The following is a 21,826-nucleotide window of genomic DNA, read 5'->3' on the forward strand; positions in this document are numbered from 1 at the left end:
AAAAACTCAATTTTTAGGGTAAGAGTCATGGTTGTGATGTGTGGCGTTTAGAGCCTAATATTCTGTTTCTGGCTATAGTTTCAATTTCGTTGATTGAATGAAAACCTCAGATTTTCTCAGCATGTAAATCTGCGGTTAAAATTCCTTTTATCAATTAATTATGGTATGGGGGATTCTGTTTTCTGTCTGGAAAAAGATTTATGTGTGATTCTAAAGTTGTATGAAATTCTTGAATAAACGTATCTAAAGCAGACTACTTAAGTTCTGAAAAAAATTTCGTCTGTCACAGCTTTTCTCCAATGCTATTAAACAATATGAATCTCGTTCGTCAGCTAGCAAGCCACACATTGACAGTTTATTGAGTCAGGGAACTACACCACCCATGAACTGCTAAAAAGGGTTTTGTTAGTTTCTGTTGAGTATTTACTTTTTCTTTCAATTTTTATTGAGTTAGGGTATGTGAATACTTTTAGATGTTCCTAATGTGGGTTGTGATTTGGTTCATGGATCCGTTTCGGGTATAGGTGGGTTGGCAGATTGGTATTTGTTTGTTCTATGACTTGTTTGCTGATCCAAGGGTTAAAGGGCTCTTTTTTGTTGGTAGTTCCCTGGGTCAAAATGAGCTTTTATTATTTGTTTTGGAGTAACATTTCTTCGTCATCCTAGAGATCATATTAGAGTTAGAGAATGGAGGTTGTTGTTGAACTTCTCACTTTTTCTGGTTATTCATCGATGGAAGGAGCTCGAGGGCTTGGCAATTAACCGTCCAATTACAACTGTCACTGGAATTGGAACAAGTTCTGTCGATCATGTGATAGATGTTGATTTCTTCGTTTAACCATTTGATAGAATTTGAGGTGGACCTGACTCCTCACTCATAAGGTCTTATTGAATGGGATGATTACCCTCTCTTATAAACTAGTAGGCTTGAGCGTACTTAGTCGATGTAGGACTCCAACACTCCCCCTCACGGTCAAGCCCATATGTTGGGTCATGCCTGTTGACAGAGGTAGTTGTTAGCTCTAACTCCTCATCCACTGGTCAAACACACAGTTCAACTGAACTTGGACTCTGATACCATGATAGAATTTGAGGTGGGTCTGACTCCTCACCCAATAAGGCCTTATTGAATGAGAGAATTACCCTCTCTTATAAACTAATAGGCTTGAGCGTGTCTAGTCGATGTGAGACTCCAACACCATTAATTTCCATTCTTCTTTGATGCTCATGTATTGCCATGGTTTTGCTGTCAGTAGTATTTGACAACCCCAGAAATATTGATCACTGCATTTCTTATTTTACTTCAAACATCTATTGCTACCCTTTCTTGAAAGCAGAACTCCCTTCCAATCTTTCAAAAAAGTTGTAATTCATGAGCTCAGGAGTATCCTTTCTAACTTAATGCTCGTAATTTTCTCTATTTATGAATTGTATTAAAGAGAAGGACCACTTTTTTTGTGGCCATTAGTGTTGTGATGAAAGCTCTTATTGGCGGCAGAACGTGGCGCATTTGCTCCCACAAGGCGGAGCCAATCACCACTCATCCACTGGATTTTTTCCCATCTTAATACTAATTTCGGTCAACAAATATAATTTTTATATTTAGTATATTCTTTTAAATAGAAATATTTTTAAACTCATTTATGATGTGTAACATGTTATCTTATTACGGCGTGCTATGTACTGCCGTATGTTTCACACTGATTCTTTGTCACTATTTTGTCCTCACACAAGCGAGGAGTCTAAGGAGTGATGGAAACATGAGATACTTGAGACATATTCGATTCTTTTTAACTTTATTCTCCATTAATAAATATATTATAAAAAAAAATAATAATATCAATTATTTAAAATATGTGTACAAAGACTTGATAAATATGGATAAATAACATGATAATAAAATTGGGTACCGAAGTTAAAAGTAATGTACAAAGTAACATTATCGTTCGACATATTAATTAAGCTAACGTTTTATATTAATTTATCAATTCATTTTATATCACATCTAATTAATATACAAATTAATTATTGTGACATAACTCTTTAATTTATCATTATTTATTGATTTTTTTTTTTTTATCTTTATATATATATATATTTCTCTACTCATTTTGTGTTACGAATAATTTGTATTTAATAGTTTATATAGAAAGTGATTTGTACATATATTATTACTCATAAAAGAAATATAACATATCAATTTGTACATCATAGTCTATTAATTATCAAATAATTTGTTAAAAATTTTAAATTTTCGTAAGAAGCATAGGGATGTCAAAATGACCCATGGGTTTGGGGATGCTAACCCTAACGGGTTGAATTTGGATAGTAAAAAATTTTGGGGTGGGTCGGATTTCGGTTTGAATATCTTGATCTAAATTATTTTGAGGCGGGAATGAAAATGCTAATTTTGACCTTGACTTGTTCCGTTCGGCCCAAAATTATATAACTATGAATAAATAATTGTATATAGTATTTAACATTCAAATTATATGTATTATTTATAAAATGTTATATTAAATTTTTTAATCTATAATTACTAACATCATATATTTTATTTAACATTAATAATTGTATGAACATTAATTTTATATTAATTATTTCCTTTTACGTTGTCAAATTAAGTAGTTTCGAATGAGTTATTTCATGAATCATGATTTTACATTATTTGGAATAAGATTTAGTAATATATATATGACTTGTTTGGATAATTTTTGTAGTAGAATTATTAGAATTTGAATAAATATTTTATATCAAATAGTTAAAATTATTATTTATCAATGTAATTAATTTACTCTAAAAAATAGTTTGTATATATGTGTTAGATTTAATTTTTTTATATATAAAATGGATCAAATTTTGGCTCGACCCCTTAAACGAGCCATTCGAGCTTGAGCTCGACTCAATTGACTTCGAGACGAGTTTGAGCTTTTCACGAGCCGAGCTTCAGTAGCTCACGAACTGCTCGACTTGCTTGTCATCTCTCGATTAGCTTAGAGATAAAGGTAGTTTGCCTTTTTCCTTGAATTATTGAGTTCAAACATTGAGATTACTTACTATAATAATATTGTGACTTACCTAATTTTTTGGACTTGTAAGGTATTCAATAGACCTTAAAGATTAATTGAAGTACGTACAAACTGACTCAAACACTCCAATTACAAAAAAAAAAAGGTCATGAGCACGTGCATGAATTTCTTAGATTCCAACCTAACCCGCCTCATTAACATGCCTAATGAAATTTCTGCAGTATAAAAAAAACTAAAATAACCAGTATTTTAGAAAAATATTTAAAATCTTTGAAAATAAGAGTCCGTAATATTTACTCTTAAAAATTTATATTTGTGTAATTTTAATAAAAGAGAAGGTAAAAAAAAAGAGAAAAAGAATATTCGTTTCATCGGGATGAAAGTCTTCTTGTTGTAAATAACTACAAAAGCGAAGGTGCTTTACGCAACGAGCTGAAATAGGGTTGGAAGAAGCCCGGTAGCCCACTCACCTGCCCACAGTCCTCACTTCAGCGAGCCAAACCCGAGTTCCAGTTTCTTGTTCAGCAAATTTCTTTTCAACTCTCCGATTCAATTTAAAATTTGTCATGTCGTATCGTGGCTCATAGCACAGCCTTCACATACCTATAAAATTATAATTAAATTATTAAACAAAATAATAATCTCCCGGTCATGTCTCTTCCTCTCGGCAAGTTAACCATCCTCCTCGGCGCAGGTCCGTACAATTCATCTTCTTTTCTTTTTATTTTCCTCGATTTTAGTTAATTGTCTACTTTTTTCGATGTAATCGTTCCTTTTCATCTTGTCAATTAGTCATGGTACTAGTGTGGAATCAAAATTTAGGGTTTTTTTCTTGGATAAACCCTAGATCGTTAGTTGAATAAGTTATTCTGTTGAGTGATGGGATTGGGATAAATTATGGTTAAGTGGAGCTATGTTTAGGGTATTTGTGATTATATTCGCACTATAGTTATTGGAGATAGCAGTGGACTTTAGAGTAGGGTTTGAGAGAGTGATTGTGTTTTTAGTGTGGTGGGACTAGAATTAAGATTTTTTTGTTGGTTTAGATAAGCTGATTCTAGAAGTTTTCGGATGAAAAGGGAGTGATGTTGTGTAGTTTACTACTGTTTTCTGATTTTGTTGGTATGATTTTTTCCTAAAATTCTTAAAGGAACTTGTGACTTTAGAGTTCTTTTAAAAATTGATTTGTAAGCACGACAATGGTCATTTAAAGGCTATGTTTAGGAAGTTTGAGTTATTCTTTCTTGCGAATGTTTGGCTAGTAAATAGGTTGTCTTGTGTGAGCAGAGAATAATATGGCATTTTCATGGCATCATTCTCTTTGTCCATTCGTGTTCTCGTCCTGGGTTCTCACTTTCATCCAAAGGCTTATTATGTCAGGTTGATATGTCCTGAGTCCTATCAGAATATGTATGGCAAATCAGCAAGTCTTGTGCTTTATGCACTTGGTATTTGCAGTTAGGCTATAATCATATCAAGTGATATTTTAATTCCCATTGTTTCTGTAAAATTTAGTTTACTTTTTTTGATTACTTATGTCCGAGTCGGAAGAACATTTTTACTAAGTTAGTTGTTATTATGTCTTTCAGGTATTGTTGGATCGGTTCTTGCAAAAGAAGGGCACCTGTCGAATGTTTCTAATTTGGTTTCAGGTGCTCTAAAGGTATTTTTGTCATTAAAACAAGCTTTGTTCTTTCTGGGTTCCTAAAAATTATATTCAGTTTGAATTTAGTGGGTGCATTGATTTGTATGTTCACTTGTAGATTTCATTATATTTTGTTTGCAATGCTCATTTGTTTGTTAATAATTTCTTTCCCATAATCTCTGTTTTTCCTTGGGCAGGAGGACTAGACAATACTTGAAATAAATTGAAAACTCATTTTTGAGATAAGAGTCATGGTTGTGATGTGTTGCGTTAGAGCCTAATATTCTGTTTCTGGCTGTAGTTTCAATTTCATTGATTGAATGAAAACCTTAGATTTTCTGAGCATGTAAAGCTGTGGTCAATACTCATACCTTGTAATATACTGCCTCTTTTATCTTGTAATTATGTGGAATTCTGTTTCATATCTGGAAAAGATTTATGTGTGATTTAAAAGTTGTATGAAATTCTTTATTACTATAAATGTATCTCAAGTAGACTACTTCTGTTCTGAAAAAAATTTTGTCTGTCACAGATTTTCTCCAATCCATTTAAGCAAGTTGAATCTCATTCGTCAGCTAGCCAGCCACACAATGACTTTTTGATCGCTGAGGTTTGCATTTGACATCTTTTTTGTGTTTCTCATATTCATATGTTCATTTCAGGAAAGGTTGGAGAAGGAGTGGAACTTTGTGTTCTTTATTTCCTTATTGTTGAGTATCCCTTGGTTAAATAAATTTGCTACCTCTGTTTTTTTTTGGTTTTTTTTGTTTGGGGGGGGGGGTGGGATTTTGTTTATTGTGGCAGGTATTACTTTTTTCTTTCAATTTTATTGAGCATAGGGTATGTAACTACTTTTAGATGTCCTAATGTCGGTTGTAATTTGGTCAATGGATCCGTTTCGGGTATGGATGGGATGGCAGATTGGAATTTGTTTGTTCTATGACTTGTTTGCTGATCCAAGGATTAAAAAGCAGTACTCCCTTCCAATCTTTTAAAATCTTGTAATTCATTAGCTTATGAGTATTACTTTTTCTATCAATTTTATTGAGCATAGGGTATGTAAATACTTTTCCTAATGTGGGTTGTAAGTTGGTTCATGGATCCGTTTCAGGTATAGATGGGTTGGCAGGTTGGAATTTGTTTTCTGATCCAAGGGTTAAAAATCTCATTTTTTTTTTTGTGGTTCCTTGGGTCAAAATGAGCTCATTATTTGTTTTGGAGTAACTTTTCTTTGCCATCTGAGAGATCAGATTAGAGTTTGTAAAGCGAGGTTGTTGTTGAACTTTTCACTTTTTCAGGTTAATCATCTACGAAAGGAGCTGGCGAGCTTGAATGTTAACTCTCCAATTACAATTGTAACTGGAAGTGGAACAGGTTCTTGTTTTATACTCTTACATCTGAAAGGAGAATATATTGTTTACCTTCCACTTTTACACTGCATATGTACTGATTAGATTTTTTTGATTGAATATTTGCCGATTATGATTTTTTATATAAATTCTTCCTGGAAATATGCAACACTTTTACCGACCAAATGCACTGATGTGCTTGTGAGTTTCCATGTTCTTGAAGATCTCTTAGCCTTTGAATTATTCAAAAATATGGTTTGCAGATGGTTGCTCAGTCCATCATGTGACAGATGTTGATTTCTTCTTTAACCGTTAATTTTCATTATTCTTTGATGCTCATGTGTTGCCATTGTCTTGCTGTCGGTAGTATTTGACAACCTTAGAAATCTTGGATCACTGCATTTTGTTATTTTACTTATAACATTTATTGGCACCCGTTCTTGAAATCAGTACTCCCTTTCAATCTTTTAAAGTCTTATATTTCATTAGCTCATGAGTATCCTCTCTCACTTGTATTACCATGTGCAGGTGGTAGAAAATATGGCATAATTATAGTTGTTGTAGCGGTTGGATATGGCTACATTTGGTGGAAGGTATGCTCAGGAGATGATTCAAATTTATACATAATTCTCTCATAACATATAGAAATGTTGAACTACAATCCTAATCACCAAATTTGTGTCATTTTTTCTTTGTTAAATAGCCAATATTGGTCTAGCATACTCAATGACGAGTTACTATGTACATTTTATGGCACTTTATTTGTCATGTATGCTTTAGAGTTTTTTGCTTGGTTTGGCTGAGTTTCTAGGCGCTTTTTTTTTTGTTTTATGTTGAATGCTGTTATAGTACTCTGAATTTACAGTTTAGGTTTCTCTTTGACCTATGATTTTTTAGTCTTATCAAATATAACCTGACGTCTAATTTATTTTTCATGGGTCTGGATCCTGTAGAAACATATTTCATAGTGAAATATGATTGACCTCTGGTCATTGAGGAACATACTATGCTCATTGATTCTAAAATTTATCTCGGAAGTACATCTTTTCACTTTGCCTCATATCCTCTTCCTTGGATGAAATTTTTTATCCAAACAGTTGATTAATGTGCCTCCTATTTATTTATTTTTTCCTTTCTGCAAGAAAAATTTGTTCTAGTTCTTGTCATAATCATCTTATTTAATCCAATATTGAAGACAAATGACTGCTAATTCCATGCAACAGAATGATGAAGAAACAAATGATTCATTTTCTGACACCTTTTCACCCTTTTTATGCATGCGTGTAGCACCAATTCTGTATTATTTTCTTTCTTTTAGTAACAATTCGGTCTGATATCTTTCACAAAGCTGCTGTTAAACCAGAAAAAAGTTAACCTACTTGCCAAATACTGCTGCAAGGAAATTAATAGTGTGAATTCTGAATCACTTATTTTATTTAAATTTTGTCTTCAAACTTCTTGACCTTCTCATATAATTATTTCACCTCTTCCTATAACCTTTTAAACTAACTCCAAGCATGTCTCAAAAGGTTTCAATTCTTAGTTCCATGCAGTTCTCATATATATACAATTCATGAGACACTGCTTCCTAATCTCTCTAAGTACTGTAGTTCTTCCTCTTGTTTTCTCAGTATTATATGGCATATTTCTACGTCTGCTATCTCATGCTATTACATGATTCTATGTCTTGTTAATATGTTTTCTGCTTCACAACTTCTTTGGTGGTTTTGCAATCAGCTTAATCCGTTTATTCTGTGAATATTCTCAGGGTTGGAAGCTTCCTGATCTGAGGTTTGCTTCTAAACGTAGTTTATCTGATGCCTGCGGTGTTGTAGCCAAACAGCTTGAGGATGTTTACTCTTCAATCTCGGCAAGTTTCTCATATACTGATTTCATTTTTGTTGCTGCAATGTTGTGTGCTTATATTTGTTTGGTGATTTTTCTAATAATTGATGGTATAGTGTATTGAACTGTCCCATAACTAAAGATATGGTGGTACTTAAGTTAATTCTTATGAGTTGGATATTAATGTGGTTTTGTTTTTTTTTTTTTTTTTTTTAAATGTTGTTTCTCTTTATTATTTAATCTTTATAAGCTTCAGTTGTTGCTATAATATGATAGTAATGGTAGGAATTCATTATAACTTGTTAATTATTTATCAAAAAACTTGACAGTGTTACCTACATTGGTACAGTAGAAGTATTGAGTTTTTCTGCTGGCAATAATTAATTATTTTTTTTCATATATTTGTACTAGTATGTGAAAAAAACATGAAAGTTACGGAATCTCAATTGATGGGTTTCTCCTTTTCCTTTCTTTCCAGTCTGCCCAGAAGCAGTTGTCTTCAAAGGTTACCAGGGTGGATCATGATGTGAATAAAGTAGCAGAAATATCTCAGGCTACACAGGAAGAGGTGGGTGGTTAATGGATGTTAGCTATAGCATGTACTTTAATAATATTTCAGATGTTTTGAGTTTATTTATGGACTTATCAAGCCCTTTAGGTTTCTATACTTCGAGGAAGATCAAAGCTGATAGGTGATGAATTTCAATCTGTTCGTGATGTGGTTCAAACTCTGGTGAGCAATCTGTAGAACTATAACTTTGTTCTTTTGCCTAACTATTTTAAAGATGTGGGTCCTGGATGTGAATTTAAGCCTCTCTTTCATTTTGGTTGTGTCAGGAAATTAAACTTAGTGAAATAGAAGGCAAGCAGGTAACTTCTATGTTTACAATCTAAATTGCTCTGCAGTGATTAACAATTTATTTACACTGCTTATATTAATGGCTGTGGCTTCTGATTATCTGCTTAGGATTACACAACCCAAGGAGTGTTGAAGTTGTGTGATTATGCCCAGAGACAGGGAAGTGGTGGAATTACAGAGCATATTCAGGCACGAACTGGTCTTTCTCTTCATTTGTATTACATTGCTTGTCAGATCCAGGATGGTTTAAGCCATAGTATTTGTCGAATCAGTTTTCATTGTGGTGGTGTTGTATAATTACTTCAAAGGAGTTTTAACTCCACAATGAATTGAAATTTTCAAGCTTAAGTTTTGTTAATTTTATTTTTAATCATAATTTTCGTAAGCTTGTTTCTAGATTGTTGTGTTTCCATATTACTTTTCAGCTTATTTTATATATATATTTTTCATTTAACTATGCTCTCTGAATCCTGCAGGCTTTGCATTACAGTTCCTCCAAGAAAGCTCTTGAATCACCAACAATTACACCATCATCAAGGGTAATTTTTGTCACTGATTTTTGAGGGAAAGATGGACAATGCTTGAATGCTAGTTTAATACATGTTCTTGTTACATAAGTACACAGGTTACATATAAAAGAAACAGAAAAAAGGATTTTCATTGTCTATTATTAAATTTTGTTTTTTTTCTCCAAACTGTGTTTGAGAGATTGCTCATTTAGGCAGTCAGTGCTTTTGCAAAAAAGAAGATATATTGATGAAATTGAATAGTTAATAATGGTTAAATGCATTGTTCAATTGCCTCTCCATAAACAAAAAATTCCCCGTGAAACTGTTTTTTTGTTCTTTATGTGTTTAATTTGTTACTAGTATCTTTCTTACTGGTATTTTCTGTGCTTTAACTTTTTCTTACTAGTGTCTGTTTGTGCTTTAGCAGACTGGATCTTTACCTCTACCACTTGAACTGCCATCTCCATCCAATTCCAATGGATCTCAGAAGGTTTGAAGACTTTTAACTGACATGAACATGGTTGGATAAAAATATTGAAGGGCTGACATGGGGAAAAGTAGTTTCTTTTTAATCTTTCCATTTTGGTATTAAATAAACTTGTCTTTTTACACCTTTCATTGGCTTGACCATTTGCAGGGGGAGTGGCCTTCGCATAATTCTGTCTCAGCCTCTGGCCTGAAGGTGAAACTCCAATATTTTACTTTCTATTTTTCCTTTATTCAGTATTTGCAGAGGGTCAATAACTGCCAACTCTTTCTTAGGATTTTAGTGAAGTTTCAGAAGAGGGCGAGTCATCAAGTTTTAGGGTTCCTAATGGAAACCGAGCTTCAGAAGACTTGAGCAATAGGTCTTCAAGTAATGGAGTGCTTGGGCTTGCGCGACGTTTTAGTGGCGCAGTTTTGACAAGACAGCGCAGCGCAACAAATGCAGTTGCAGCACTTTCAAGTGGACAGCAATGCTGATGATATTTCTCTTTGATGAGCATTAAAATCTCTAAATGATAAAATAGTTGTACTCTGCATTGGGAGAAGACTGTCTGGTTTCTGCATTAGCTTAGTTGCTGATAAGAGTCTCTTCTCCCTCAAATAGAGAGTGCCCAAGCCAAATTGATGGAAATTGGACTGGCTGGCGAGTTTTGTAGAGATGCTGTTAATAACAATTTATTGAACCCATTTATTTTTTTCTTTTATCTTTTATAAAATTTTGTCTATAAATATAGGATGCTGGAAGGGGCATGGGAGGGGAAGAGAACTAAGAGACCCTTTTCTGTTCATCAGACTAATGTCTAGTGAGAATAAAAGAAAATCTTTTTCTATTATGTTGATTTAGGTTTGAATTTGATGTGAATGCTGCAACTTCCATGCATGAACCAAAATTATGTGGTCTCGGCATTTGAATACAATCACTTTCGCTGGTGTTAACAGTAATGTTAATTATTATTACTCTGATGAAATGGGATTTGGTTAAAATTTGATGAGGATTTCAGAAACGGTGATTGATTTCCCTTGAGAAGAATCCTTACCCTCGGACTCCAAAGTTCTGTGGGGTGGGCGGGCTTACCAGATAATTGAGTTATGTGATTAATTTCTGTATAAATTTTGACCCAAGTTATAGGAACTATACATGGATGTAATGCTTGTGGGTTTTTCCTCCATAAATACACTAAATAAATATCCAATTCTTCGGATTAGGACTTAGGAGTATGCAATAAAAAAATGAATATAAAATGAAAAGTACTTATAAGCTGAACTGAGGTAATAAGGAAGCCTTTTATAATTTGTTGTTAACAAAATAAAAAATATGTTAAATCTCTCATTAATCTTATTATTATTGGGTAACTTATCTAATACTACTTCTACTTCCTTAATTTACCAATCTCTCAGAATCAAGCTCTCCCGAACAGGCTAACACTCTTTTTCTTCACTTGACGGTCAACTTTTTTAACAGTCTGCGACTCTTCTTCATCACTGGAGGACCATACATCTCTAGGATCAACTGCACTACCTTTGGGTCTGGTTTCAGCTGCAGTTCCTTCACTTACAATCTTGGCTCTGGTTTTACCTGCAGTTTCTTCACTTACAATCTTGGCTCTGGTTTTACCTGCAGTTTCTTTACTTACAATCTGCACACGCTTTGAAACTTCTTGCCAGATGTGCTCCACTAGCCTTCTCACATCAAACACACCCTCAACAATCGCCAGTGACAGATTCTTATTTAACACTACACCTGAAATTCCTGCACAAGGCCATAGCATTCATTAATTTCATCCAACAACCTCGAAAATTAAGAAATTAAAAAGTTTTAATGGAATTAATAGAAAAAAAGTAATGCAAGCATGGATATGGATGATTCAAAACGCAGCAGACGCTCACCCTTTGAGTACTTCTTGATGCACTTCTCCAACTCCGAATTGCAGTGTTCACAGTGCGCATTGTACTTCAACACCACTTTGATTTTCTGAAATAAAAACCCCACCCCACCCCACCAAACTAATGGTTTATTTAAGGCCAAGACCAAAACTAACAGGAAAATAATATTAATATAAGTTATCAAGCAACCTTTTCTTCAGCTGAAGGCGTAGTGTTCTGAGTTTTCTTGGAGCAAACCCACTTCTGCAAGGACTTCTCCATCAGCCTAACCTTTATGAATCACAGAAGGCGAAAGATCTTCTCTGAAAGAGCTTGTGTCTTTCCTTTGACAAAACCCTCTCCAATTAATTTATAGCCTCTTCTTCCTTATTATCAGAGTTTGATTTTAAAGAGTAAATACGGAATATTTAGAATTTCCAGAATTAATAAACAGCATTTTCCCCTTCCAAACTCATATAATTTATTATTAATTCATGATTGTTTCCTCTTTCGATCATAGGAACAAATTTGTTTCCTGTTCCACTAAAGGAAATATAATTAATTCTAAAGTGACCCTTTCTAGCTACCTATATACGAGGATCACACATCGTATACTCATAGATGGTATATCAACAGTTTTAGGACGAGTAATATTACATTCACAATTTTTTTCATAACCTTGACATAATAGCTCGTAATTGATTAATCGTAATTTATCAAATAAGATTTAAGTAAAATTTATTATAAACTAACAAATTACGAACTATCACCCTCGTGTGAAAAAAAATTATGAATGTAATAGTTTCTTTTTACAGTTATGCATGAGTCATGACACGTTGTCCATTTCTTGTATGACATGTCGTGCGCGAGGGTCATCATTTCCCGCCATTTTTCTTCTTTGGCGCGCTCATATATATAAAAACCTAATAGGAAAAAAAAAACTCNTTCTTTACTTACAATCTGCACACGCTTTGAAACTTCTTGCCAGATGTGCTCCACTAGCCTTCTCACATCAAACACACCCTCAACAATCGCCAGTGACAGATTCTTATTTAACACTACACCTGAAATTCCTGCACAAGGCCATAATAGCATTCATTAATTTCATCCAACAACCTCCAAAATTAAGAAATTAAGAAGTTTTAATGGAATTAATAGAAAATAAGTAATGCAAGCATGGATATGGATGATTCAAAACGCAGCAGACGCTCACCCTTTGAGTACTTCTTGATGCACTTCTCCAACTCCGAATTGCAGTGTTCACAGTGCGCATTGTACTTCAACACCACTTTGATTTTCTGAAATAAAAACCCCACCCCACCCCACCAAACTAATGGTTTATTTAAGGCCAAGACCAAAACTAACAGGAAAATAATATTAATATAAGTTATCAAGCAACCTTTTCTTCAGCTGAAGGCGTAGTGTTCTGAGTTTTCTTGGAGCAAACCCACTTCTGCAAGGACTTCTCCATCAGCCTAACCTTTATGAATCACAGAAGGCGAAAGATCTTCTCTGAAAGAGCTTGTGTCTTTCCTTTGACAAAACCCTCTCCAATTAATTTATAGCCTCTTCTTCCTTATTATCAGAGTTTGATTTTAAAGAGTAAATACGGAATATTTAGAATTTCCAGAATTAATAAGCAGCATTTTCCCCTTCCAAACTCATATAATTTATTATTAATTCATGATTGTTTCCTCTTTCGATCATAGGAACAAATTTGTTTCCTGTTCCACTAAAGGAAATATATAATTAATTCTAAAGTGACCCTTTCTAGCTACCTATATACGAGGATCACACATCGTATACTCATAGATGGTATATCAACAGTTTTAGGACGAGTAATATTACATTCACAATTTTTTTCATAACCTTGACATAATAGCTCGTAATTGATTAATCGTAATTTATCAAATAAGATTTAAGTAAAATTTATTATAAACTAACAAATTACGAACTATCACCCTCGTGTGAAAAAAAATTATGAATGTAATAGTTTCTTTTTACAGTTATGCATGAGTCATGACACGTTGTCCATTTCTTGTATGACATGTCGTGCGCGAGGGTCATCATTTCCCGCCATTTTTCTTCTTTGGCGCGCTCATATATATAAAAACCTAATAGGAAAAAAAAAACTCATCAATAATCGTAGCTGAATTAGCTCCCCATACGGACGGAGAAGAAATGGAAATAGTTCGACAAGACAGGGCAAGAACAAATCATCACAATGATGCCGTTTCTACTCTGCCTCTTTATCGCTCTGCCCCTTCACTTGAAGTCAGACTCGAAGATTTCGAGCTCTTCGCTATGGATCGCCTCCGAGGTACTTAACGTCTCATTGTAATTTGAAACTTGAAACTTCAAATTAATTTACTTCAGAGCTTCGTAGTTGTGTTAGTTTGTCTCTCATATTCACACGAAGTGAAGAATTTGATTTTCCTTTCTGTCTGTTCGGATCTTGATCTTGTACTTAAGGTCTTATTTTATCGCATCTTCTGAGAAAATGTTGGAGACGAAACAAGAGTAATTATTACCGGAAACAAACTGGACTTAAAATTTCTTTTATACATTGGGCCAGTTCAAATTTTATGCTAATCATTGAAATCTAGGGTTTTAACAGTTTATGAGTTATAAATGCAACTAGTCCACTGACTGAACTCGATGCTCCATTTAAGAACCGAAATTAAAGAAAGAGATATCGAATATATATAATTTGAGCTATTCACTTTTTTCTTCCTTTAAGAACACGGTAAATTGGGCTTTGCAATGTTTTTTTTTTTTTTTTTGGATAAACCGTTTCAATGTTTGACACATGAGAATTTTGAAATTTCGGCTCGACTGTGCTAGATAAATAAAATTGGCTGAGTTTCTCGTTATTTTGGTCGCTAATGACTTGAAACATGTGATTTCAACTTTACTTTCCAATTTCTTTTCCCCCTTCTAGCTTGTTTTTCCAATGGAGTTTAAGCTCTACTTATGATTGCTGTTATTGCATGTGCTTAATGCAGTTCTTAAAGGAATCTCTGATGGGCTTTCCCGAGGAAAGAAGCCTGAAGAAATGGAAAAATTGGTAATAAGAATTATATATACAGATTGACTGTTTTCCCATGTGAGATCCACAATCTAAGTTTACTTCTTTGCTTTGGGCAGGTAAAGGATTTGTGGAAAGCTAATATGGGGCATCAAGATGCAACTGAAGTTGTCAACAAGGATATAATATCCCATTTTGTCCTGCGTCTTGTTTATTGTCGAACGTAAGCTTATGAAATTATTGTATTGTTTTGTGCTTGTTGTTTCTTCTGAGTTTCTGGCTCATTGTTAAACCCATATTTGTTTAGGGAGGACTTGAGAAAATGGTTTCTTTCGATGGAGACTGCTTTATTTCGCCATCGTTTTGGGCGTGAACGCTCTGATGCTCAGGTAGGGTTTTTGTTTTCTTAGTTCTTAGTTTTCTGATTCAGTTAGATGCTGATTGTACATTATGCTTCTGGTTTGGAAGAGGGCATTGATGGCAGAGTTTGATCTTCCATGCAAACCTGTTAGCAGTGCAGAGTTTGAGGTAATCATATTCCATCTGTTTGTAAATATGTGTGAACACAATTTACTGGATCATTCTCCGCAAACACACACAATTGCATGAAAATGATAGAAACACAACTTCATAGGAAAGTCTCAACCTCTTATACATCGGGAACATATTGTGGATGAGTTTTTCAAATGATCTGACTAATAAAATTACAATGGTGTTTGTGATCTATTTTTCTGTTCAGAATCTAAAGGAAAAATTGAGCCAGGTTGCACGGTCAATTATTGGTCAACAGACACCCACTGGTAAGCGGACTTTGCTCTTGCTTTGTTGTCTAGTTTTCTATGAATAAGGCTCATGTTTCTTTGTTCTGTTTCTAATTATGAAGCTGCACATGTCTCAGTCGAGTAATTTCTTGTGTGAAATTTAGTTTTTACTTTGTTGTCCGCTAGTGAACAGACTTTGTTGTCCAGTTTTCTATGATTAAGGCTCGTGTTCCTTTGTTCTGTTTCTAATTTTGAAGCTGCTCATGTTACAGTTCAGTATTTTCTTGTGTGAATTTTAGTTTTTACAGACTTATTACATGCCACCTAGTCTAAGAAAAATAAAACAAGGAGGTTGGGATTATAAATATAGTATAGCAATGAAAATTGTCTTGTTTCTTTCTTTCCTTCTTAATTTTTTTTTGGTTTTATGTCCTAATGTGCTTGTTTTTGCTCTTGCCATTTGCAGCTGATTCTATATACTACAAGGTATGCTTATCTTTGCCCGACTATTTATCTGTACAGAAAATGCAAACTGCTGTTGATAATAGAGAATTGTATCATATGATAGGATCATGTGAAAACATCTGATGTAGTGATGTATTTAGTATCAGCTAAAGTGTTTTAGCAAAGATCCCTTTATTCTTTCAATTTCATTTAAAAAGAACAAAAAATTCCCTTTCTTTTGTGTAATCTGCCAATAGTAAAACAGTTAAATTGTTTCGATCTTTGACTGTCTTGCTTAATGGGTGGATGGAGAAGAATATTTCATGTTCAATTTTCCCATGAGAAGCAGGTGGCAGATAATTTTGAGGGCTCTTCATGTATGGGAAGGAGAACCTTCTCTATCTTTGAGTCTTAGAAGGAGAAATTTATCATGAGTATTCAGGTTTTATTTGGCTTATTTGTTTTTATTTGTCCTACCCAAATGAAGGTACCTTTTGAAGAAGTTCCAGAACTTGTAGCTGGTCGTAGAGTATTTATCCATAAAGGGTATGCTTATGTTGCTATGAATCAGGTGAGTATTATTATTCCTTCCTATTAAATTTTTGACATATGAAGTGTATATTATTGATGTTTACGAAACATGTTTCCTTTTCATAGGTGGTTTCACTTGTGGTTACACAATTTCGCAGTAATCTATCGAAGGCACTCATTTTAACAAACAGGTTTAGTTTCAAAATCTTTACATCTATTATGTTCAGATTATCTGCTTTGGTCTTTCTCATCTCCTTCTTGTAAGTGAAAGTAGAGAAATCACTAAAAAATGCTGCATAGTATACCGCTTACACTGGCTAGAACAATAGACGGTATAGTTAACCTTTTGCGATAGAATGGTTTACAGATATGCTTTGTCAGAAGTAATGCATGATTTTGTTCTAGTGCTTTGTGCTACTAAGTGGTAAGATCCGAGCACTTACAATGATCGACGAGCAATTCAAGTTGATGAGGGAATGTAATTCATATTGCTACTACCATCATTATCATTTTATCCTTGACTGCAGCATTATTGCTAATACCAATGTCAGTGTTGTATTAACACATGCATTGGCCTGTAATGTGAGCTCAATGTGGGTGAATAAGGTTGCATCTTTTAGATATACAAACTCTCATCAGTTGTAGCTTTCGCTTACAGAAAGTGGACATCTACAATCAGAGAACAAGAAAAAGATCGGTTGACTCCTGTGAGTATTGGATTGCAAATATTATATATTGAAAATGGCTTTTGCTTTTATTGACATTTTTTTCTTTTGTTATTGTTTAGATCGTGGAAGCCCTGTGCACAAGCTATTTGGGTCCTGACTATTCTCGGGTAATTTATCGAATGTTGTCAACTGATCATTGGCCTTGGTCGCAAATGTTGAAGTTGACTTGTATAAATTTGACTGTGTCTGCAGCCCAAAGAATTTGGTGAAATTTCAATTAATGATTTAGATCAATTAGCTGAGAGTTCATTTCCTCTATGCATGCGCCACCTATTTGTCAAGGTAAGATTTGGTTGTAAACTCAGCCTTACTTTACATATTCTGAGTTATTTCCTGTCTTTATTGTCTTCTTCCTTCCCTCTCTTGTGATTTTTTTTCCTGATATTGTCTATATGTTTCTTTTAGTAAATTGTCTTTTGCAACTTATGTGCAGCTGAGAGAAGATCATCATTTAAAGCATGGAGGGAGAATGCAATTAGGTCTCTTTCTTAAGGTTGTGTTTTTACTTCAAATATGAATTTGTTTCTGTTGTGGTAAGTTTAGGAAATTAGATGATGGAACATGGAAGTCCTATTATGGCATGTCACACATATCCATTGCAAATGCACATTTAATACTGGGCTATCAATTCTTCTGTTGCAGATTTTGTTTGCATTTGCTGCATCATTCTTCGACACATACTTGTGTGCATACAACTTGCTTAGATATGTATACAATTGTACATTGTACATTTAACTTTTTGACAATTATTTGATACAGTGAATCCTCAATTTTACAGGCTTAATGGCTTGCATTTTTTTTTAATGTTGTTTGCATTCATCACAGATGTGCAACAAAAATAAAAGATCTGTTGAACCATGAGTGTGGAAACTTCTAATATAGTTTTCTGATAAAATAATGAAATATAATCCCAAGAAAAGGTAGTTTGTGGTCTTCTAAATTTTCCTGGTGTTTCTTGTTTTGTTATACTTAGGGTGTTGGGTTGAAGCTGGAAGATGCCTTAGCATTCTGGAAAGCTGAGTTTTCCCAAAAGGTAAGTACAGTACTATACAAGCATTCTGTCAATTTATTTTGTCTACCAACTTTTTCCTTTATCATTTATATTATTATATTTCATTTCATCAACTACAAGCAGGAGAAAAAATAATATAAAATGGTATATAAGTATCATATACATGGTTTTTTAATCTCTGATTTTATGCCATGTGCAACCATATAAGGCAAGTCTAAATGATTTATTTGGTCAAAGGATAATAGTGCATCAAAAGAATCTTCTCTCTTTAATACACCTCCATACTCGTCGCTTATTCATATATGAGTACTATGGCATGAGCATGCGGCATTATCTTGTTTCATTATTTGATTCCTTGGAACCTGCAAGCTGCATTATATAGTATTATAATGCTTCTTTAATCTTCTATGTCAAAGGTTGGTGCAGAGAGGTTTGATAAAGAATATGCATACAGCATACGGCATAATTATGGAAGAGAAGGGAAGAGAACGGTAAGATTCAAAATTAATTTAATAAGTACGTAAATGTCGTAGGTATCAATACTGAATTGGTAACTTATTTTTTGTGTTGAGTTATGGTCTAATTAAGGAGAATGGAGTTAATTGAATACAATTTCTGTTAAGTGATTGTATCACAAAGTTATTGGTTACAGAAATATATCAGTTGATAATATTTTTATAGGTCCTGACCTTTCACCCTTTATTTACTCTTTGAAACTTGGGTGCGTATTATAACAGCATTTAATAATTGTTCATCTGTGTAATTGCAGGATTATACTCCTTATTCTTGTCAAAAAATCATTTCATCAACTCCTGGTGTGGGAGATCATCACGGCTGCCCCTATCGTCATTTCAGGTTAATTCTTTAATGTATAACAATTTTTCCTATCATTTATTGTACACTCCAGCTACACACAACAGAAAATTACTCTCTTAACTGGCTCACTGGGAAAAAAAAAATTGTTTAGTGGGCTTAGATCAGAAATTTTAAACACTAAAATCTAATGCATTCAAGTCATCTATTTTATTCATCATGAGTACCACTTGAATGGAGGTTGTACTATGACTTATTGTAAACTTATGGACTATGTGTTTTACATGTTGAATGATTCTTCCTGTGGGTTTCAATTTCATGCAACAGTGAGGAAAACTTGCGGGCTGCAATCGGTAGAATGGGAGTAGGTAGTTGTGCAATTGAAGATGTAATGGATAAAGTGCGAAATAGGCATTATCAGGTCATACATTACCAGCCATCTCCAAAACTTGCTTTTAGATGCATCTACTTTGTTTGTGAACAATGTGGTGAATTTGTGCAGTTGGCATGTACCTTAACATTTGAAGCTGTTCATGGCTCATCATGTGATGCTGGCATCAATCATCCAAACCAATACTTCAATGACAGCCAGAAGATTTTGCAAGCTAAGGTAAATGCTGCATTATGATATCCATCTCATTCTTCACTTGAACTTGTTTCAAGAATGAAAGTTTACTTAAGTGCGCAGAGTTGCAGTTTTGGCAACTTTGTCCTTTGCTAAGTGTCCGACTATGCAGTGTCTTGGGTGGACATGCAAGTAAATGAGATCTAGCAATTTGGTTTTCAACATGGATATTCCAAGGAATAGTACGCATGTCCCCAGCCACTTTTGTCATTATTTTTATTGAGGATGTGTACCTGATCCAAAAAAGATGTGGTTGTTGGCATTACATGTATCATTTTAGCCGTCTCTCAGACAATCGTATCTTCTTCAAGATCTAAAAGATTAGATTTGTGAAATTTAACAGTGTTTTCCTACATTAATTATCAAATTGTACCTATCTAATGTCTCTTAGTTCCTGCTACTTTTTTAGTGTGTAACGGCCTTTGGGTTGTAGACAACAGGAAGGGTGAAAAATAGAGATTCAGTTACATAATTTTAATAGATTTCATTGAATTAGATCCTTAATTCCTGCATGTAAAAGGTGGTCTGAGTTTAGATATGGCATGAGTCTGTGGCTTGAGCTTGTTAGATACCGGGGTGTCATTGTTCCAATTCGTGCTTGCTTATTGTTCAATTTCTTCAGTGATAGACATTTCAAGGAATTTAAACCGCAATAGAATAATCATGACCTTGGTTATCCAATTTGATTGTATGGAATTGACAAAAATATACACTTAGGCCTGCAGCCCATATGGTGTTAGTCAACCTGACTCAGTTTCAGGCTGAAAGGGCCAAGTTTTAGGAAACTCAATATGGAGTCCTGAAAGCCGTAGTTGAAAGTTATGTTATCTTTTAATTATATGTTTACACTTTTTTTTAAATCATTTTTCAGAACAATGCTGGGGCATAAAGAGACGGAATTTCCGGTGTCCATATGAATATTACTAATGCAGTGGACCATATGAGGTTTGTATTTAATTAATGTGGACCAAGCCTCCCTTGATAATCTTTCACTTTTTCAAATTTGTTTATACATATAAGTTAATGTATTAAAGCAAGTTGAAGTACTGATGTATTTTAATCTAATAAGTTGAACTGAATTAATCTCATTATTTATTTAGATCTTTTAGTGAAGGCCCATGAATAGTAGTTTATCTGGCCAAAAGATGCAAAATGGCATACTTACATATGGGAATTAATTAAAGGTGGTATACCCTACCACTAAAAGAGAGTGCCCTGCCCCACTGGCACTTAAAATTTGTTAGGGGAACCGTTGGGGTTGTGTTTAGCTTTGAAAAGCATAAATATATATTAGGGAGTGTGGCCAATAGGATAAAAACAGCACATTGGTGGTTGACACTCTTTGATACCAAAGGCGTTTGGTTGGTTGATGGTAAATGCTTCTTTACCTAACAACCTTTTCCCTCCCTTTGGTTGTAGTTAGTAAGCAATATCTGATAGGAACTTTGTTTTCATTCATGGGACTACCGAGTGTTGCCAATTGGGACCAGCTCTTAAATTCACCAATTTCCCCAGGTGTTCACCTCCTATTGGTTTAAGATTAATGCTTTAGATTAGTTGTGCTTATCGGTGGTGTTGGTTAGTCGTAAGTAGATCTAACCCATGTGAACGAATTGGAGAACTCGCCAATCAAATCTTTTTTCTTTGTCCCCCTGGAGTCATTTGATTTGGTTGTATTACTTTTAAATTGATCAATAAGGATATAATTTGAGCATATTTGAACCTAATATTATAGGTATGAATGAATGGGGGTGGCGGCGGGGGGTTTATATACTTGCTTTAGAATTTGTGGTCAATTTGCCTAAGTGAAAGACGAAATTGGTTTGTATTTATTGATGAGTGGTTGAGGTAGAGCATCATCCACCGGCATGAAAACAATTTACACTGTTAACACTTACATTTGATTCAAGCTTTTAATAATTTATTATAATACTACTTTTCAGGTGGGAGACTTGGGAGTGTGCAATCATTCGTATTCACATGCTCTTCACTTAAGTATGGTGTTTACAATTGATTTTTTATGAATATTATTTAATTTATTCTAGCATGTTGATCTTTTTATAGTGATGAAACATCAAATTGGTTCTACCCAATTAAGGGGAAAAGATGAAATGGAAAAATCCTAAAGTGATTGCCCATTAAGTATTTTTAAAATATGGTTCCAAGTAGATGTCACTGTTTCCATAATTATGAAACTTAAGCTTTCAAAAAAGAAAATTATTATTGAGAATATAAAACACCTAGAAGAAAGTACGTTTGAATTTTATATTTACTGAAATTGATTTTATGAAATGACCCA

The 21,826-nt window shown here is 34.0% G+C and overlaps 4 protein-coding genes across 5 annotated transcripts; 2 read left to right on the plus strand and 2 right to left on the minus strand.

Moving 5' to 3' along the window:
* Positions 1–3,454: 3,454 nt before the first annotated feature.
* Positions 3,455–10,555, plus strand: LOC116131301. Of its 2 annotated transcripts, none has more exons than XM_031416965.1 (14): positions 3,455–3,723; positions 4,619–4,692; positions 5,207–5,284; positions 5,973–6,048; positions 6,552–6,616; positions 7,792–7,893; positions 8,347–8,436; positions 8,527–8,601; positions 8,706–8,738; positions 8,836–8,916; positions 9,204–9,266; positions 9,661–9,726; positions 9,874–9,918; positions 9,999–10,555. In XM_031416965.1, the coding sequence occupies exons 1-14, from the start codon at positions 3,681–3,683 to the stop codon at positions 10,197–10,199; spliced, it is 1,092 nt and encodes a 363-aa protein (XP_031272825.1). In that variant the 5' UTR covers positions 3,455–3,680; the 3' UTR covers positions 10,200–10,555. The 2 variants fall into 2 exon arrangements, with proteins under 2 accessions (XP_031272825.1, XP_031272826.1); XM_031416966.1 differs by having other exon boundaries at positions 3,456–3,723; positions 9,664–9,726.
* Positions 10,556–11,122: 567 nt separating this feature from the next.
* LOC116131213 (heavy metal-associated isoprenylated plant protein 3-like) lies at positions 11,123–11,984 on the minus strand. The gene is made up of 3 exons (XM_031416857.1): positions 11,796–11,984; positions 11,610–11,694; positions 11,123–11,472 (listed from the first exon to the last, which is right to left on the minus strand). Exons 1-3 carry the CDS (start codon positions 11,865–11,867, stop codon positions 11,123–11,125), a joined length of 507 nt encoding a protein of 168 aa, XP_031272717.1. The 5' UTR covers positions 11,868–11,984.
* A 44-nt stretch (positions 11,985–12,028) lies between these two features.
* On the minus strand, positions 12,029–13,173 carry LOC116131215 (heavy metal-associated isoprenylated plant protein 3-like). The gene is made up of 4 exons (XM_031416858.1): positions 12,985–13,173; positions 12,799–12,883; positions 12,543–12,658; positions 12,029–12,172 (listed from the first exon to the last, which is right to left on the minus strand). Exons 1-4 carry the CDS (start codon positions 13,054–13,056, stop codon positions 12,029–12,031), a joined length of 417 nt encoding a protein of 138 aa, XP_031272718.1. The 5' UTR covers positions 13,057–13,173.
* Positions 13,174–13,728: 555 nt separating this feature from the next.
* Positions 13,729–21,619, plus strand: LOC116131293 (probable DNA primase large subunit). The gene is made up of 20 exons (XM_031416955.1): positions 13,729–13,905; positions 14,591–14,652; positions 14,733–14,836; positions 14,921–15,002; positions 15,082–15,141; positions 15,353–15,413; positions 15,841–15,860; positions 16,306–16,389; positions 16,476–16,540; positions 17,008–17,056; positions 17,137–17,184; positions 17,270–17,359; positions 17,511–17,570; positions 18,051–18,110; positions 18,506–18,580; positions 18,859–18,944; positions 19,230–19,323; positions 19,405–19,512; positions 20,399–20,472; positions 21,471–21,619. Exons 1-19 carry the CDS (start codon positions 13,767–13,769, stop codon positions 20,414–20,416), a joined length of 1,365 nt encoding a protein of 454 aa, XP_031272815.1. The 5' UTR covers positions 13,729–13,766; the 3' UTR covers positions 20,417–20,472; positions 21,471–21,619.
* Positions 21,620–21,826: the final 207 nt, after the last annotated feature.

This window comes from Pistacia vera, unplaced genomic scaffold (genome assembly GCF_008641045.1).
Source record: "Pistacia vera cultivar Batoury unplaced genomic scaffold, PisVer_v2 Contig230, whole genome shotgun sequence".
Taxonomy (NCBI): Eukaryota; Viridiplantae; Streptophyta; class Magnoliopsida; order Sapindales; family Anacardiaceae; genus Pistacia; species Pistacia vera.

What these genes read in the sequence shown, in the direction of transcription:
- LOC116131301 (XM_031416965.1), top strand. Translation starts at nt 3,681, where the DNA reads ATGTCTCTTCCTCTCGGCAAGTTAACCATCCTCCTCGGCGCAG. An exon ending in ATGTTTACTCTTCAATCTCG is followed by an intron (nt 7,894 to 8,346) that starts GCAAGTTTCTCA and finishes CTTTCTTTCCAG; the next exon opens with TCTGCCCAGAAGCAGTTGTC. An exon ending in TCTCAGCCTCTGGCCTGAAG is followed by an intron (nt 9,919 to 9,998) that starts GTGAAACTCCAA and finishes ACTCTTTCTTAG; the next exon opens with GATTTTAGTGAAGTTTCAGA.
- LOC116131213 (XM_031416857.1), bottom strand. Translation starts at nt 11,867, where the DNA reads ATGGAGAAGTCCTTGCAGAAGTGGGTTTGCTCCAAGAAAACTCAGAAC. An exon ending in CGCCTTCAGCTGAAGAAAAG is followed by an intron (nt 11,695 to 11,795) that starts GTTGCTTGATAA and finishes TTTTTATTTCAG; the next exon opens with AAAATCAAAGTGGTGTTGAA. An exon ending in CATCAAGAAGTACTCAAAGG is followed by an intron (nt 11,473 to 11,609) that starts GTGAGCGTCTGC and finishes GGCCTTGTGCAG; the next exon opens with GAATTTCAGGTGTAGTGTTA.
- LOC116131215 (XM_031416858.1), bottom strand. Translation starts at nt 13,056, where the DNA reads ATGGAGAAGTCCTTGCAGAAGTGGGTTTGCTCCAAGAAAACTCAGAAC. An exon ending in CGCCTTCAGCTGAAGAAAAG is followed by an intron (nt 12,884 to 12,984) that starts GTTGCTTGATAA and finishes TTTTTATTTCAG; the next exon opens with AAAATCAAAGTGGTGTTGAA. An exon ending in TTTCAAAGCGTGTGCAGATT is followed by an intron (nt 12,173 to 12,542) that starts GTAAGTAAAGAA and finishes CCTCGTATATAG; the next exon opens with GTAGCTAGAAAGGGTCACTT.
- LOC116131293 (XM_031416955.1), top strand. Translation starts at nt 13,767, where the DNA reads ATGGAAATAGTTCGACAAGACAGGGCAAGAACAAATCATCACAATGAT. An exon ending in AAGCTGAGTTTTCCCAAAAG is followed by an intron (nt 18,111 to 18,505) that starts GTAAGTACAGTA and finishes TCTATGTCAAAG; the next exon opens with GTTGGTGCAGAGAGGTTTGA. An exon ending in TGCGAAATAGGCATTATCAG is followed by an intron (nt 19,324 to 19,404) that starts GTCATACATTAC and finishes GAATTTGTGCAG; the next exon opens with TTGGCATGTACCTTAACATT.